General features: G+C 40.8%; 1 protein-coding gene across 5 annotated transcripts in view; it reads right to left on the bottom strand.

Moving 5' to 3' along the window:
• Positions 1–15,417, bottom strand: part of unc79 (unc-79 homolog, NALCN channel complex subunit) — a 41,424-nt gene extending 26,007 nt beyond the window's left edge. For 2 of the 5 annotated variants that reach the window (XM_076977838.1, XM_076977835.1), the window contains exons 1-15: positions 14,699–15,416; positions 13,381–13,501; positions 9,806–10,119; positions 8,888–9,058; positions 8,301–8,396; positions 8,065–8,120; positions 7,848–7,977; positions 7,250–7,314; positions 6,374–6,462; positions 5,513–5,553; positions 4,736–4,764; positions 2,545–2,774; positions 1,118–1,289; positions 436–666; positions 148–338 (exon numbers count right to left, since the gene is read on the bottom strand). In XM_076977838.1, coding sequence (XP_076833953.1) covers positions 148–338; positions 436–666; positions 1,118–1,289; positions 2,545–2,774; positions 4,736–4,764; positions 5,513–5,553; positions 6,374–6,462; positions 7,250–7,314; positions 7,848–7,977; positions 8,065–8,120; positions 8,301–8,396; positions 8,888–9,058; positions 9,806–10,119; positions 13,381–13,501; positions 14,699–14,720 — 1,958 coding nt within the window. In that variant the 5' untranslated portion in view covers positions 14,721–15,416. Of the gene's footprint in view, positions 1–147; positions 339–435; positions 667–1,117; positions 1,290–2,544; positions 2,775–4,735; positions 4,765–5,512; positions 5,554–6,373; positions 6,463–7,249; positions 7,315–7,847; positions 7,978–8,064; positions 8,121–8,300; positions 8,397–8,887; positions 9,059–9,805; positions 10,120–13,380; positions 13,502–14,698 lie in introns of all 5 variants that reach the window. The other 3 variants (XM_076977836.1, XM_076977839.1, XM_076977837.1) reach the window with 3 other exon arrangements.
• Between the last annotated feature and the right edge of the window lie 2,551 nt (positions 15,418–17,968).

Genomic DNA, 17,968 nt, shown 5'->3' on the forward strand with positions numbered 1-17,968 from the left:
TTAAGTCACACATCTTGACACCTGACATAAGTCACTCTCAGGCAGGCAAGGGCTAGCCTGAAACCTCCAGGTCCTTCATGCGCACTACCGGTAAGGTGACATTGGCCCAAATGGAGCTACGAAAGCATCTGAGCGGAGCTACAACACCTGAGCACTTCCCGGAACTCTTTGAGCTGGCTGTCTGGCACCTCAGTGCGGATGGCCTCCAGCCATTCTGGCATGAAGCACTCCCACAAAGGCTGGCTGATGACGTTGTAAGGGATCAGGCAGAGGATGCGGTTCAGGCCCTCCTTCAGCTGCGAGACCGTGCTGCACGATTTATCCCAGTAGCCACCAACCTACACACGCAAACAAACAACGCAAAGGGCAAAGACTCAGGGAAGGCCGGATCCGCGCGGGCGATTCGGTATTGCGTCATCACAAGATCTCCCTTACCCTGGCAAATTCCACCGGCTTGGGCAGCAGGCACATGACCATGACGTCGAAGCGCACGTCGCACACCGTCTTCAGCCACTTGGTCACAAACTGCGGCTTGAGCTTCTCCACCAAACTGCCCACCTCGTCGTCCATCATGTAGGCGGTGGAGTGGAACCACTGGAAGGCCATGCTCACCAGCCGCGCCAGGCTCTCCGTGGGGGTGTTCTCGCTGGGGGCGCACAGGCTCACCTGGTGCCCAGCGTGTGGAGGCCGAAGGGATGGGACAGTGGGTTGGGGCGATGAGGTTAGAACGATGAGCATGTTACTGTAGCTGATGCCGTGTGTTCGCTGGGTCAGTGAGGTAGCGGCTCTAAATCTGAGCGATGACGTCAACGTGATAGTGAAGTAAGTATTAGAGTAAAGCCATGTGTGGTAATTTGAACAAGCATATCCAAGGAGGAATTAAGTGGAAGTGTTCAATAATCAGCAGTTTATAGCCTTGGTTAAGTGGTATTAGTAATGGTGGTGTTATTGTACAAAGGAAACATTAGTCTCGGCTTGTTTTGTTGGAACATATTCAAAAAAACGTTTCAAAATATCTTGGAATATCTAATCTCAAATATCTTAAAACATCTCATTTCATCCTGCCAAACTCTTGCTGCGTAAACGCTAGCGCAGACACCCGGACGGGCCCCCTCACCAGCAGCCAGATCCCAAACTGACTCAGCAGCCTCTGGTCATGCTGGTCGTCCTCTTTGTTGTCAAACTCCAGGTTGTCCAGCGAGTGGTGAGACGTGGAGAGGCCCATCTGACGCCGGCGGTTTATCTCAAACTCCCGCTGCTCGGCGTGGATCTCTGCCTCTTTCAGCAGGCTGTCACGGAGACAGTCGGGACAGACGAGGCCTTACGACACTCATGAAGACAGCTAGCTGCAGCACAGCGCAGACATAGCAGCCCTTCACTTACTCTGGATATGCTTGTTGTCTGAAATGTACTGGCAGCTGGTGGCGTGATGCCTTAGTCGTGACTGCACTGTTTAATGAATATCCACACAAATAATGAACAGACCTCTGCATAGACTATAGGCAATAAATATTCAGCTTTGTTCCTGTTCTGCAGAGTAAGACTGGAGTAATAATCTGTCAATCTGTCCAGTAACAGCCCCCGGCACTCAAAGAAAAACACCCAAAATGCATATCAGGAGGTAAGACTGAAATGATTATGACAGACTTGTTAATTTTAAGAACAAAGGATTTTGTATTTCAATAATTGTGTGTTTCAGGAATAGTGTGTGTCAATAATAGTGTGTTTCAGTAATAATGTGTTTCAGTAATAGTGTGTTTCAGTAATAGTGTAGTTCAGTAATCGTGTGTTTCAGTAATCGGGTGTTTCAGTAATAGTGTGTTTCAGTAATAGTCTATTTCAGTAATAGTGTAGATCAGTAATAGTGTAGTTCAGTAATAGTGTGTTTCAGTAATAGTCTATTTCAGTAAAAGTGTAGTTCAGTAATAGTGTGTTTCAGTAATAGTGTAGATCATTAATAGTGTAGATCAGTAATAGTGTGTTTCAGTAATAGTGTAGATCATTAATAGTGTAGTTCAGTAATAGTGTAGATCATTAATAGTGTAGATCAGTAATAGTGTAGATCATTAATAGTGTAGATCAGTAATAGTGTAGTTCAGTAATAGTGTGTTTCAGTAATAGTGTGTTTCTGTAATAGTGTAGATCAGTAATAGTGTGTTTCAGTAATAGTGTTTCAGTAATAGTGTAGTTCAGTAATAGTGTAGTTCAGTAATAGTGTGTTTCTGTAATAGTGTAGATCAGTAATAGTGTGTTTCAGTAATAGAGTGTTTCAGTAATAGTGTAGTTCAGTAATAGTGTAGTTCAGTAATAGTGTGTTTCAGTAATAGTGTGTTTCTGTCATAGTGTAGATCAGTAATAGTGTGTTTCAGTAATAGAGTGTTTCAGTAATAGTGTAGTTCAGTAATAGTGTGTTTCAGTAATAGTGTGTTTCAGTAATAGTGTAGATCATTAATAGTGTGTTTCAGTAATAGAGTGTTTCAGTAATAGTGTACTTCAGTAATAGTGTGTTGCGTGCCACGGTGGTCTGTGCACCGGCTGTGTTACCTGATGACAGACTCCACGGTGCACACCAGTTCCTCTGCCCCACACTCCCGCGTGTTAATGGGAGGAGGGGACGTCTGGTACAGATGAGTCTCTGCTGAGGCCCCCACCTCACTACTGTGATGGTTGACATGGCAACGCTTGCAGTAGCGCACTGGGCGGTTGCCATGGCGACCGCAGCAGCCAGCCGAGAAGCAGGTGACAACTGCGCGTCTGACATGAGAGCTGCAGTTCTGGGGGGGGGGGGATCAGTAGCACAACATGTAAGTTAGTAACATGGTAACACAATAACATGTACATCAGTAACACAATATGTAAACCAGTAACACAACATGTAAGTTAGTAACATGATAACACAACAACATATACATCAGTAACACAACATGTAAGTTAGTAACATGGTAACACAATAACATGTAAATCAGTAACACAATAACATGTACATCAGTAACACAATAACATGTAAACCAGTAACACAATAACATGTACATCAGTAACACAACATGTAAATCAGTAACACAATATGTAAACCAGCAACACAATAACATGTACATCAGTAACACAACAACATGTACATCAGTAACACAACAATATGTAAACCAGTAACGTACGTCAGTAACACAACACGTAAACCAGTAACACAATAAAATGTACATCAGTAACACAACAACATGTAAACCAGTAACACAATAAAACGTACATCAGTAACACAACAATATGTAAACCAGTAACACAACAACATGTAAACCAGTAACATGTACATCAGTAACACAGCAACATGTAAATCAATACCACACTAGCAAATCCCCAATGTGTCTCACTTGGTAAGAGTGAGAGAAGCTTAAATCCAATCAGTGCTTGGAACACCTATCTATCGTTCATGCCATTCACAGCATTTATTTGATGCAAAAATTAATAAGCTATATTAATGATCAGCAGCTTTCAAATATGCTCTAACATTTTCTCTCAAAACATGGGACACTGATAGAATTATTGAGAGTTTTGAGGACAAAATCATTGTAGTTGGTCTAAGATCTCAAGTTGATGATATGCTTGAAATCCTATTGGACCAGGACGAAGAGAAACTGGAACTGTTTAAAGTGCAGACAGCAAATCACAGAATACATTTAGAATAAATGAGTGCTAATTCAATTGTATTACTTAAATTGCATTTAATACTGATATGAGGGGACCTAAATGTAATATTGTATCTACATCTGGTACATTGTTTGTGTGGGAAACTAGAAATGAAGCAATACACTTGTCTAACGACAAAAACTGGCCTGAGTCCAGCTGAGAGTCAAAACAGCATTTAACACAAAGATAAAGCCTATTTGAAGATTAAAAACATTAAAAACAGGTGAATCTCTGAGCTCTGGGACAGCTGTTTGCCAGGAAAACACACAGCTGTTCATTCAGGCAGAGTACCTGAGATTACCGCCCAATGATTTCTGTGTCACCCTGGAAACGGTGGGCTTTAGGGGTTTTTCCAGGACAGTTTATTATCCAGTCCTTCCACTTTCATTATGAACAAGGAGAATATGAATGATGATGTGTGTGAGACCCAGACCCAGCAAAAACATTAAAAGGCAGAGACAGTTCTCAAAAAACTATAAATGGGTTTTTCTTGAGTTTATTTCTTCATTAACTTTTAGGAGACACTAAACTATAAATCTTGCATCGAGGTTTTAAAGTCACAGAAAGAAAAAGGTCAGGCACTGTAAGAAAAAGACGTTTCAGCTTTCCCGTCCAGTAAAATCACATTAACACACATTGCGGTTGTTTGAGTGTAACTGCACTGAATGAACACTACTAGGGTTAATTCAACACTGACAATACCATCAAGACACACCATGCTGCTACTGGTCGACAGGGTAATATAAACAATGGCTTTGAGTAGATGTAAACACGGACATTAGGGTGAGAAAGTAAGCTGATTACTTGCTATGGCAACCATGCAAACCAAAAGCAGCATGACAGGTACAGTGCCAGTTGATGTACAGTATATAAAATGTGCAGCCAGAAAGTAGCAAAAACAGCACAACAGTCTCTTGTGCACAAAACAGGTCAAGAATAAGATGAAATATGACCACTGGACCTGGTAAGTCACCCCTCACTATGCTGAAAGACATGATGTCCTAGTGGTACTGACACACTCTCAAGCACACACATATACCCATTTCAAGGATCTTACCTTCTTCTGACATATAGCCGATATTTCAGCTGTTTGGGTGAAACCATATAGTTTTGCATTACAAAAAAACCACAGAGCCAAGAAATTGAAAACCAGATAATCGATATCAAAACCATCAAGTCATTTATTGGCCAGATGTCATAGATACAGGGTTGCCAACTCTCACACACTGAGCGTGAGACACACGCATTTGACTGTCTTCACGTGCTCACATGCCACACATGCAATTTCTCACGCAGAAAAAAAAAATCTAGTTTATTTAACCTCTGATCCATATCTATGATTCAATGAGTTACTAGTTCGCTCTGGCGCCAACCACTGGCGATCGATCGATCGCCATATAATACTTAATTTGTGTCCATTTTACACCCCAACCCCTGTAACAATTTACACTCGCCACCCCCACCCCCCACCCCTCAGGTTCAAATCTCACTCCAAGTGATCTTGAGAAGTTGGCAACCCTGTATTATAATATAGATCAAATATGCATAAGACTAATGGAATATACCACAGATTTGGAAATCTGGCTGTCCAAAGAAAGTTCTGTTTATTTGTTATTTGCTTAGAAAAACAGGTAGAAGATTCATAAATAAGTGTTGCTTTGCCGTCCATCATCTCTAGGAAACCTCTTGTTATTTGTATCTAAACAGATGTTCATTGGGTCACGTTCTGCATAGTGTGTGTGTGTGTGTGTGTGTGTGTGTGTGTGTGTGTGTGTGTGTGTGTGTGTGTGTGTGTGTGTGTGTGTGCTTTCTACATGCTGATGCTAATACTGACCTTGAGGTAGAAGAACATCAACAAGCCATTCTGCATGGTCTCTGAAATGACAGGAAATAAGAAAACAGCATATTAGAAACCCACCCATTAACAAACATACACTTACTTATACAGCCATGGCTGGCAGAACCCTCATCTGACTATCTGAATCCTCATGAGACTGGATGAATCTTCACCAGAGTAGCAGTGTCCTCGCCAGACTAGCAGAACCCTCACCAGACTGGAAGACCCCTCACTAGACTAGACAAACCCTCATCAGACTGGAAGAACCCTCATCAGATGTAGAAGCCTCACCAGACTGGTAGAATCCTCATCAGACTGGTAAAACCCTCACCAGACTGCCAGAACCCTAATCAAACTGGAAAAACCCTCATCAGACTGTCAGAACCCTCACCAGACTGGAAGAACCTTCATCAGACTGGAAGAACCCTCATCAGACTGGTAGAGCCCTCACCAGAGTGTCAGAACCCTTCCCAGACTGGAAGAACCCTCACCAGACTAGACAAACCCTCATCAGACTGGTAGAGCCCTCACTAGACTGGTAGAACCCTCACCAGACTGGTAGAACCCTCACCAGACTCGTAGAAGCCTCACCAGACTCGTAGAAGCCTCACCAGACTGTCAGAACCCTCACCAGACTGGTGATGCTTACAAACCCCCCTTTCAACAACAACATTGGAAGATTATAATAAACCATGACTGGGAGAATCCCATAGCTGTTTTATAAAAATTATATTGTTACAAACTATCATAAGATAAGATAATTTATAAGCATTGTGATTAGGCATGAACAGAGTAAGCAGACAAATGTAAACAGTGCACTGTACCTAGAGACAGTCTTGGTAATGCAGTAAAACCTACCCGGCAATCCTCTGACTACATTCTTCACAGATATAGAGAGGAGGGGGCTTGTCTCCCAGGGCAACAGAGAGAGTAGGGTCGATGCACATCTGATAGGAGAAGATAACAGGCATGTCGTGGGACTCCAGAGCCATATTAACACAATAACTGTCAGGCAAATTAGACAATATTAACAAGAAGGAAAAGGCAAAACGCACTCTGGTCCCTGCCTGTCCTGCAGTACATTTTTAGGGACGCAACGACAAGAATCAGTTTTTGTAATTTACCATCAGCTATGAATGATATGAATGAATTTATATGGGAATTTTAAAAAATACGACAAATCAAATGCAGGTAGCCCGTACTACACTGAGATCACCTTACACTGCAAGACCTAAAGCGATTGCACGCTCTAATGATTAGACTCCACAGTTGGACTGTAGCTCCTAATACGATGTCCAGTAATTTACGGTGCCCTTCCACACAAGCGTTCCGGCCATCTTCCTGCAGCACAGGGTCATCTCTTCCAATCACGCTCTCCCACCTCTAACCCATGAAGCTCCGCCCCCCAGCAGGTCCGTGGTAATTGAAATGCGGCACCTGTCTCTTCCTCTTCTGCTTATCAGTACTAAGTGCAAGCTGAGCCAATACTGACAGAGCAGCACAAATGGCCACCACAGATATTATCAGAGTGTGTGTGTGTGTGTGTGTGTGTGTGTGTGTGTGTGTGTGTGTGTGTGTGTGTGTGTGTGTGTGTGTGTGTGTGTGGCTACATGCAGGGACAAGCATGTGTGTTTTAGGCACGTAGTGGAAAGAGCAAATGTCACTTCAAAAGAGAAAAGGTGAAGTACTTAAAAGCACAGCTGCAGTCACTGAGTACAGCAGAGCACACGGTACCTTTACTGCTGGCTTATTAATAGAATTCTGACATTCGATGTGTTGGCAGTGAATTGGGTTCCAAGCTGTGGAAGAGCACAAAAACACACGTGAAGAAGGACAGGGTAAAAAAAAACACACGTGAACAAGGACAGGGTAAAAACACACGTGAACAAGGACAGGGTAAAAACACACGTGAACAAGGACAGGGTATAAACACACGTGAAGAAGGACGGGGTATAAACACACGTGAAGAAGGACAGGGTAAAAACACACGTGAACAAGGACAGGGTATAAACACACGTGAAGAAGGACGGGGTATAAACACACGTGAAGAAGGACAGGGTATAAACACACGTGAAGAAGGACAGGGTAAAAACACACGTGAACAAGGACAGGGTAAAAACACACGTGAAGAAGGACGGGGTATAAACACACGTGAACAAGGACGGGGTACAAAGACTCGTGAACAAGGACAGGGTAGGCTATTAGGGAATTAGAATACCGTGATGACGAGAAATGTCAGGAAAGACAAAGAAGCGGGATATTGATGGAGACTACATTAATCAGACCTTTGTTTACTTCTAAGGGTCTCATGGGGCCAACAGCATTGACTCACCTGTGTACTGGAGTCCCCTGTACTCACTAATTGCCCCAGGGGGCTTGAGGTTTGGCCAGTAGTGGAAGAGCATTTGAACAGCAGGGGGCTTTACTTGGGATGGCCCATACGATATCACGTACAGAAGATCCTATGAAACAACATTCAGACCGTCTCTTGCAGAGATCTTTCCCCAACAAAGAAACCCTCTTTAAAAAAAAAGATCCAAACTCCTTACCTTCCACACTTCCTGCTTATATTTCATCAAGCACTCCAAAAGCTGACAGTGGTACACTAAAACCAGCACACGAAGATCATTTTTACAGTTGCAGTACACTTAGTCGTTACCATCACTATCATGGAGACTAGATAATGCTAATTTATATAATCACTACCCTCTAATGAATAAAGACACTTTAAAATGATCTTTATTGAACAAACGTTAAGAACAAGAGTCTTTTTGAACAGGTGTACCTGGGTTTGAGGTGTACTGCATAGCAATCATCAGCATGGAGGATGCTGACAGATTGACATAAGCTGGGACTCCCCCTTCTCTTCGAGTTGAACCCACTTAATAAAGAAAAGGAAAATATGCATTAGTTTATATCGCAATACTTACATAAATGATGCATGAATTAAAATGTGTGTGTTTTTTTTTTTTTATAAAGTTATTCCCACATTTTCTGAACTTATAAAAAATTGTAATGCTCGCTTTGGCTTCCCTTTGGATTTAAGCAGACTTGTTGATCTTTCACTGTAAATGGTATCAGTATCCTGGGACTTAGAACTCTGGGAAAATCATGGAGATCTCACCAGCACATAGTGTTCCACTATACTTGGCTTGTCTCCTGTTCTAATGTGAAATATACTCATGACTAATGAAGGAGACCTTTGACCTTTGCAGCAAAACCTCATTTCGTGGAGATTTCATGAAACACGCTACATTATCACGTTACAATAACCCACTAACAGGAAGAACTAACAGGTTCCAAACCCTTCTTTTACTGTCCACTGTGGGTTCAAAGTGGTCCCAGTGACGTATAAGACACCAGCATACTCACGTATGGCCATAGGGAGGAAGGAGGTGCTCAGGTACTCTATGATGTCTTTGTGTAGGAAAGGAGGGAAGGTGGCTAAAGTGGAGATCATTGTATAGGGCAATGTGCTGAGAATATCATCACTGAGAAAAGGTAGGAGGCATGTTGTTGTGTAAAATATGGCCTGGCCCAGATCTGACAGGGGAGAGGAGAAAAGCACAAAGACAGACACCAATGTGACAACCTCCTACACCACACACGCATTTTACATATAAGCCCTTTTTGGATCATACAAAAATAAAGACATGAAGTCATAAAGGTGACATGACATGAAGCCATCCAAAATTATTTACACTGTTTATATAACACAATAAGGCAACTGTTGTATATGTGGATATCAGCCCAGGTAATCTGTGTTTCATGAATACAGAGCATAAAGAAAGAAAAACTAAATATTTATTTTGCAAATAAATAACGGATACATTGTTTAAATCAATGCTTGCTCCTCGAAGCTACCACATCAAGATTTAATCAGTTTCTCTTCAGCAGGGTACAGAGCGCTTGAGCAGAAATTCTAGGCTTTAAAGTTTTAACTTCCTTCGTTTGATGAAAAATACATAAAGTAAGAAGAGCTCCCACAGAGGGGGCTAGGAGATAGACCAATATGTTCTAAACCACTTCAGAGGTCAAAGGCAGTTTTAAAATGGTCACTTTTGCAGAAACAATCCATTGCTATTAAAATCACTGATACGTCAATCTAAAACTTCAGAACATGAATACATTAGGAAATGCTAAATATAATTTACAGCACACATTCAGTTTGCTGTGTCACAGCACTTCAGATGGCCTTTAGGCCATTTCGGCTCGCCCGTTGTCACAATGGTCGGGATCGTTCCGGATCGTTCCGGATCGTTCCGATTTCCAGATGACATCATCACTCACCATGCTGACCGTGCTGCAGCAGGGGCACCAGGTCAAGCAACGTGACGAGGGTGCCATAAAGCCCCTGATAGTCCAGAGAGGGGTACTCTGAGAGCTGAGCGTCCCGACTTTGCTGGGTGGCACCCCCCCGGTCGGCCGGGGCGTCCCGCAGAACGCTGTAAAGGAGGGAGCGAGTAACTGTAGGGTTGATGGAACTGACTTGTGGTCTTAGAGATGGGGTGAGTGGGAATGGCACAGGAAAAAGACACATGGTCATGGGCACGGCCAAATTGGAAGCTTCCTGGCTCTCCTTCCTGCCTGTACGGGACAGGATGCTGCTCCGGGGAGAGGGGGAACAGGGGAAAAGAAGAGACAACAAAGACACAAAGAAACAGCACATTACATTGAAATGGTTCTACAGAGACAGTGTAAGTAGAAAAGAACCAAACCCAGATAAACCCCACATAGGATGCAGTGTCTCCACTCTTGCACTAGTGAGCATGCGTGTTCTTTTACTCGTTTTTGGTCATCCTTTTTTTTTTTTTTTTACTTTTTAAAACTCATGTCATTTTTTTTGTAATTCTTCTTTTTGTCTGTTTATTCTCAAAAAAGAAAAAAAGGGTGCAAACAAACGTTTGCAGAGAACTGCAACGATCACTGCATCTCATGCGTATCTGGTGACAAGGAGCAAAAATATAAAATAAAAAAAATGGCATGTTTTCAGTGGCAGCCCCATACATCTCAAGTGAAAAAAAAAACATTTGTAAACACCACCCTCTCTCATTAAATCAACAGGGGAGGGGGGGGCAGCTGTGCAAGTCAAACCACAAGGCCAGATAACCATGCTTTGCTCGAGACAAAAAAAAACCCAAAAAGAATGATAGGTGCTGTCAAAGATGAGAGCAATTTCAGATTGGTTTGGGCACGATACAGAGATGACACTTCTGAAACATGCTTTAGCCAGTAATAAACATGTATGTGAGGTTAGACTAAAACGCTCTCTGATCACAACACATGTTTATTGCATCATAAAAAATAATGTCAGTATGTAAGTACGTTATGATACTGTGTCAGTATCATTTGGGAGGAGAAATAATGAGATCCAACAGGCATATGGATTTCAGTTCTAAAATAAATGTTGCTAGTCTACAGTTGGGGAGGAAATTGTAATGGAAAAGGAATACGGTTGCTTCAAACGGGATGGCTGGCAGAATTATGCTTGTGAACTAATGGGGGATGGATATTTGTGTTTGCTGTCTCCAGGGAGTTTTTTTTCACTAATTCTCTAAAAGAAAATGGCAGAAGAATTTTTTTTGCTCTGTGATGGGCTTGGGATTGTGACTGACAAAAGGAAAAACTTGGTCCATTGATGTTCATTTGCATAAAACAGCGTGATCTCCCATTGGTCAATCTCTAAGATATAAACTAACTATAACTTACTATACATTTCTGCTACTTAATGAATCAACAGTGATGCTAGAATACATGCTACAGGGAAACATACAATTATACTCTAAGATTCAACCCTGGTGGACCACTGCTGTTTTAACACAAGTCTCTTTTTTAAACAAATATCTGATGACAGGACATATGTAAAATACAGTGGGCAATACTTGGCTAAATCTTAGAGCATAATTTCAAGTTACTTTGCTAACTTAGCTCATCCTCGTGTACATTATTAATCATAAGAGGCATATTTATTACACAAACACTAATACATAGATACACAAACTGGAATCACACACACACACAACTACATATCCCTTCCTCAATAGCCTAACACTATCCTACATTTCTAAACATTTGTAGTTTAACACTCTATGAATGAGTGAGCAATCTGGGCTCATTTTCATACACACAGTAAGTTATCTGGTGTATGCATGCTTGAATTGTGATGTTTTACCATAATGTTCATACTAAATATTGCCCATATACTGCAGATAAAATGGCAAATGTTACACATACTGCAGCAGGCTATCACAACTTCAAGGGTACAAGATTCCAATATATAACACACATATTTAACAGCACAGACTATACAATTACAAACATTTCACACATTGGATTGCTCTGAAAATAAGTACGTATTTGGCTCACTCATGCAGAGAGTTCAACAGCTGTTTACATTTGTCTCATCAAATGAGACACTGCACACTAATCTCTTTGCTCAAAGTACATAACTTTTACCACGACCCCTAACACTGATCCTGTATTCTTCCCATTGCTTGCACCATTAGCTTCTTTAGCAGTTTGTCTGAAACACTAGAGAACTGTGGCCGTGTATCAAATGTCCATTTGGCTGCTCCATCCTCTGTCTGGTCTTTCCTCTAAGATCCTGACATATGCTGTGTCCCTGTTGTCCTGCGTTCAAGCATCACTGCTCCCTCTCCCTACCCCGGGCTCTCTATAAAACAGGTGTCTCCACAAAGAACGCATGAGCAAAGAAGAGCGCTTTCAGTATTTGCAGGTTCAGAGCTGCACATTTCCAAAAATGTTTAAATGTGTTATCATGAGATCTTATCCTTTTTTAAGAAAAAGAGTGCATCTGAGATGTATGCCTGTTAGCACCATGTCAGATAAGTTGATATGTGATGTCTCCCTATAAACACCCTATTGGTTATCTTTAAGACTGTCCTTCTCATGTTTGGTCTGTGCTATTGCAGTGACTTGCTCTTACTGTCAAGGGAACATGAAAATCATCTGAAATACGCAATGCATTTTGGATATCAGAAATTAGCCAATCATCCAGACACGAATGCACACTATCTACAACTGTATGTATTCATTCTACATACATTTTAGTATACTAATAAATATGAATTATAACGGTTAAAAAGCTTTTGGTGGTTTACTGAGGTGCCAAAATGCTACTTTTATTCTGATTCTGCTACTCAAACCTTCAGTGTCATTTGATACCTACCTATACCAATTAAATATATTTTTCATTCATAACTACTAAATTATAATGAGATTTTTAATATATATTTAAGCACTTCACTTATGATTTCAATCTGTTACGTATTCTCAAGCTGCTCAAATAATGACATAACTTACAGAAAGCCTTTTTCTTTTTTATTAAAGAATTCAGAGAAAATTCTGGTTAGATGCGTTACAGAGTCATAATGGACTAACACTGCAATGACATTTGTCTTCAGGCACACCACCCACGCAGGGATTTTACTCCTTTACCCCTATGATATCTGAGTAAGCATTTTCAGTATTGGTACTGGATATCAATACTGGATATTGGATTAGAGCTATCTCTACTGATTTAGCTGCAGATTTATAAAAGTCTCACAATTCATGGATAAAACCTTTGCTCTTAAATAGCATTTGCAATATGTCCCAGTGTGGCTCACAGACAGAGTATGGAGCAGGTCAAATGTTGCAACAAACATGATTCAGATACAGTGCCACAGAATCCCAGGCATGAATCTTACATACTAACAACTTTAATATGCTGTAATCAATACTGCACTGCCTCTATTTCTCTACAAATAATATGATACTAAACTCTCCTTAAGAAAATGTAGGCCTATTACATATATCTGTGGTGCACTGTACTTCACCTGACTGTCCCAGTGTTGCACACTTACCTGAGGAGGGTTTGTGAAAAGTATTTCAGTGTATTTGCAATGTCTGTTCCGGATGGCACAGGGTAAATATTGTGTTGCACACGGTTGTGATACTCTTGCAAGTACCGAATCTTAGAGGCAACTAAACAAAGAGCAAAGCGATATATAATCAGCAGTGAGCGAGGCCTCGATGTTGTCACAAAAGACTACAAAACATACTTGGGCCTACAGGGCTAGTAGTTTGTAATGTGCTGTAGAAGAGTTTACAACATTTACCATGACTGGACTTTACATGTAAGTAAATTGTGTATGAATTCTACAACAGCACAGCTTTGGTTGAACCAACACAAACAACCATAACATTTCAATATTTCTGTGACATCCCGGGTTAGAAAACCTGTAGATGCTGCAAGCCTATAAAAAAGCTTGGTTATTCACTGAAAATATATATGCAGAAGTAGTGAATGTTGGATATTCATCAGGACAGGCTTTTGCAAGCAGGGCTACGCAGTCATGTACTGGAAGTGTTTCAGCTGCTCTCAGCATCCACCCTGTGATGTGTCACCTTTAGTATCAGGAAGGTCTGGTCAGCTGTGGCCCTGCAAACAGCCATAGCTTTCATCCCATGACTCATGTTGTTAGAAATATTAAGCCCCAACTTTCACTGTCTCTCTGTTCATAGTTCATGAATATACTAAACCCCCCAGAGTCAGTGAGTGAGAGAACGAATGAGAGAGAGAGAGAGAGAGAGAGAGAGAGAGAGAAAGAGAGAGAGAGACGTTGTGGTTATAGTAGTTGTATCGCTTACAATCGTTGCACCATACGCGCTGTTCGGCTGTGAAATGGGCGATTCTTTAGTTTTCATAGTACCCAGCAATGATACACCTGTTAATTGTAACATTTAAAAAAAGATAATATAGCCTACCCTACCATGAAACCCACATATTATTTACCTCAAGATTTAATAACTAGCCTATTAATTATCATAATCAGAGGTAATGACCATTGGCCAGCTCGACCTTGAGAAAAGCACATCTCGCCTGTTTTGCCACAGATCCTTCACGTTTTGGTCAAAGCGTGTCTGCGGGCTGATTGCTAACATCACCTGATCCTTAATGTCTATGGCAATTACATAGTTTTCACCTACGCAGAAAACCTCGCCGGCCCCCCATCGCGTCCCACGACTCATCTTTCGCAACACGGACGTGTTGCAAGCACCTTCGCCTTAGCAACGGCTCTCATCATCACCAAGGACAGCATCCCGCTCCCAACATTAGTGAGATCTCAGGATTCACCATCATAGCGTGAGGACACACACAACAGCAAACGTGCCACTTACATTGCTCTGCTTTCGTAGACATGATGAGAACTCCCCCACGAATAGCGGAGGAAAGACTGTAGAAAAAAAATGATGTTTAACCCTGCGGTTTCTACGGTGTTTCCCCTTCAGTCTTGGAAAAAGTGAGCAGAGCCCCTCGTACACCAGATCACTCAGGTTATACCACTGCTGTCACATCAGCCAAACGGCGCCTCAGCTCCATCCTCAAAGCCTGGAGCTCCATCCGTGTCTCGGTGCGGTTGGTCTTCTCACACGTCTCCCCGGTTCCGAGGTAACCTAAATCTTGATCACAGATTAGGCTACTTCCGCGGAAAAAACCCAAAAAAAGGTGGGCTTCTCACCTGTGGGGCGAATGGTCTCTTCCGCGTCGAACATTTGCGCTTCGCGTTATTAATTTCTAACATAACGTTATTGAAGTGGATGGATGTTGGAGGTATTCGGAGTCTTCACGGTAAATAAGTCAAAATGGTGCCGATTGCTTCTTTTAACGCAATAAAACCGTAGATCGTCCCCACTAAATGCGCAACAGTTGGTTTTAAATAAATTATTTTACCATGATTTTATGGTTCGAGGTGAATGTTGTTGTTCCATCTGCGTCTTCGGTTCATCCTTTGTGTGACACCTTGGGTAAAGGAGTCCAAGTAGCATGTCCAGTCACTTCATCTAGTATTGTTTAAAACTTTTGAAATCGAGTAATATAGGCTAATTCATAGTCATAATTGTGAAGAGTTTCATAGTGCCACCAAACAGGTATCACAGAAAAGCACGGATTATTTTAGCTTGGGTGGCTGTGATCCATTTTAATGATTGATATGAAAAATAACACATGAAACATGATCATTATAACAAAACGTTATTGTTTTTGGCAGATTAAACTTGTTATACTGACAGATCAGTAAAACATCGATTATATTCAAAATTATAGAAAAAATGGTTACATGAGGTCTGTATCGTTTCAAAGAAATAAAATTTCCCCATTTGACAACTAACAGCCTTGTCTTTATTTCAGCTCATAATAAATGTAGTTGTACTAAATGCTGAAGATCTGTCGGTCAGAGGGCCAGTTCCACAGGCCCTGGTGTCAGACTCGAGGAGGTGGTCTTTGCCGGTAAACCGAGATATGTTGCATGACCCAGCCAGCTGGGACCAGAAGACCTAATGCAAACAGGGACATGCTAAACACCGTTTGCTGTGGAGAAAATAATTGAGATGGGGGGGTAGGTTATTGTGTAATATATCATGCAGCATAGTACCTGTATAAAACCCTCTCTGCTCACTTAAATTAAAGATTCACTCATTCTCTTATTAACAGCAATATACATTTTCTGAGGTTAAAATTAAGATGTATACTTTGGAGATGCATTTTCTTACAATGACTATTCAATGTTTTGAACATCACAAAACTAGAAAGCCTTTACAGCTGAAAATGATGAGAGCCAATCAATTATCACTGACTTTAGAATAAAACTTGCAGAAAAGCCAATTATTGTGCTATTTTAGCATTGCCAAAAAGAAGCCAGCTGGCTAGCACATCTTCAGTTATATGTGCTTAGGGGAATTATCTTAAAATCCCAATTACTGCTGATCTCTGATAGTTTCTCCAGGATGGTAAGCCCAGAGATCTGTTACACTGGTCATTTGTAACTACCCAGAAAGATAACTATATGACTTCATAGAAGACATGTATACATGTATACGTTATATGAGAAATGAAACCAGAAGTTTAGCTGTTATGTATTTAATATCATTATGACAGGTAAAATCAGAAGCTTAAATGTTATGCATTTAATATTTTCATGAGAAGCATACATAGAAGTGTAGCCGTTACATGTTTATTATTTTTACACTGTTGTCAGCACTTGACTGGTCTTATAACATTTCCCATAAAATAAATGTTGCTAAGAGTTGTGGTGAATATCAGTCTTCAAAAGCATCATTTAGGTTGAGAGGCAAATAACGAGATATGTTCTTGCACCAAATGACTTACATATTAAGTAAATTAACCATATAAATCATGATAGGATTTATACTACTATATCCATACAGAAAGAGGAATATGGTAAAAGCATAGTTTAATATCATGAACACAAAGACATTCAGTGTAATCTATAAAAAGTTTGACAACAGTATTTATTTTCTGATGCCACATGTAACCTTAACAAAGAAAGATTTCCTAAAGTACAGGAAGTCATTTCCAGCTGCACTCTACAGCATATCTATGGTATCAACTACAGCTCTGTTTCCCATTATCTCCGTTTGTATTGTCATGGTGTAACACTGAATGTTAAAGATAACTGAAAAGAAATTTGGTTCCTTTAACCATACTGAAATTCCCAGAAGTAGATATCTGCTAGACTGTCATCATGTTACAGTTATATTAATATATATATGATAAATACGTACCACAGGTCCAACCTCGTCCTTAGGTGGTTTGGAGTGGATGTTTGACCCTTGAACCTTTTGGGCCAGCTTGGCTCGAACCAGAACCCTGACCTGTTTCTTTAGGCCTAGAAACATTTTAGATCAAAATTCTGTAGATTGTTCATCCAGTCAAAATTAAATTAAGAACCCTGTTTGTGTGTATGTGTGTATCCACCATGCACTTGAGATAGCATATCCTGTTGTTACTCAACAACAAAATGTATCCTTCTTGGACAGGGAGGAGTCTTCACCCCATGGACCATAGTAATGACCCAAAACTAGCCACTGTATTCTCAGTCTCTAGAAAAGTGCCTGGGGAAAAGCAATTAGATTATCTCACATTCACATGTTCTACATAGTTTTCCATGTTTAACTGTTTAACATAGGAAGTAATCTGGTTACCAACATGCCTGTTTCTAAAAAAAACAAAACTGAATTTAAAAAATATAATTTTAATATTATTGTTAGTTTAAGCTTAGTAGACTAGAAATACTTTTCAACTGTTTGCTGAGAATTTGAATTGATGGTGTAATTTTGATTGCAAAGCCTACATTAGATTTTGAGGCTGGAAAACTACCACAAATTAGTCCAGCTACTAGCACTGGACAGCTGTGTTTGTGTCCTTGAATAGAAAACCAGAGGTCAGGAGAGTCACCAAACAGATGTGTCCTTTTAAAGAGTATACACACTGACTATACACAGCAGACATCTAATAACAGCACAGTTAGTCACATTGTAGATCCGCTTTCGTGCAAGAATTAAACATAATATGGAATATACCTTGAGTTATGACCATATAGGCCTATTACAATTTAGAATTAATAAGAATTAAACCAACCTTATTCACGA

The sequence above is a fragment of the Brachyhypopomus gauderio genome, chromosome 17 (genome assembly GCF_052324685.1).
Source record: "Brachyhypopomus gauderio isolate BG-103 chromosome 17, BGAUD_0.2, whole genome shotgun sequence".
Taxonomy (NCBI): domain Eukaryota; kingdom Metazoa; phylum Chordata; class Actinopteri; order Gymnotiformes; family Hypopomidae; genus Brachyhypopomus; species Brachyhypopomus gauderio.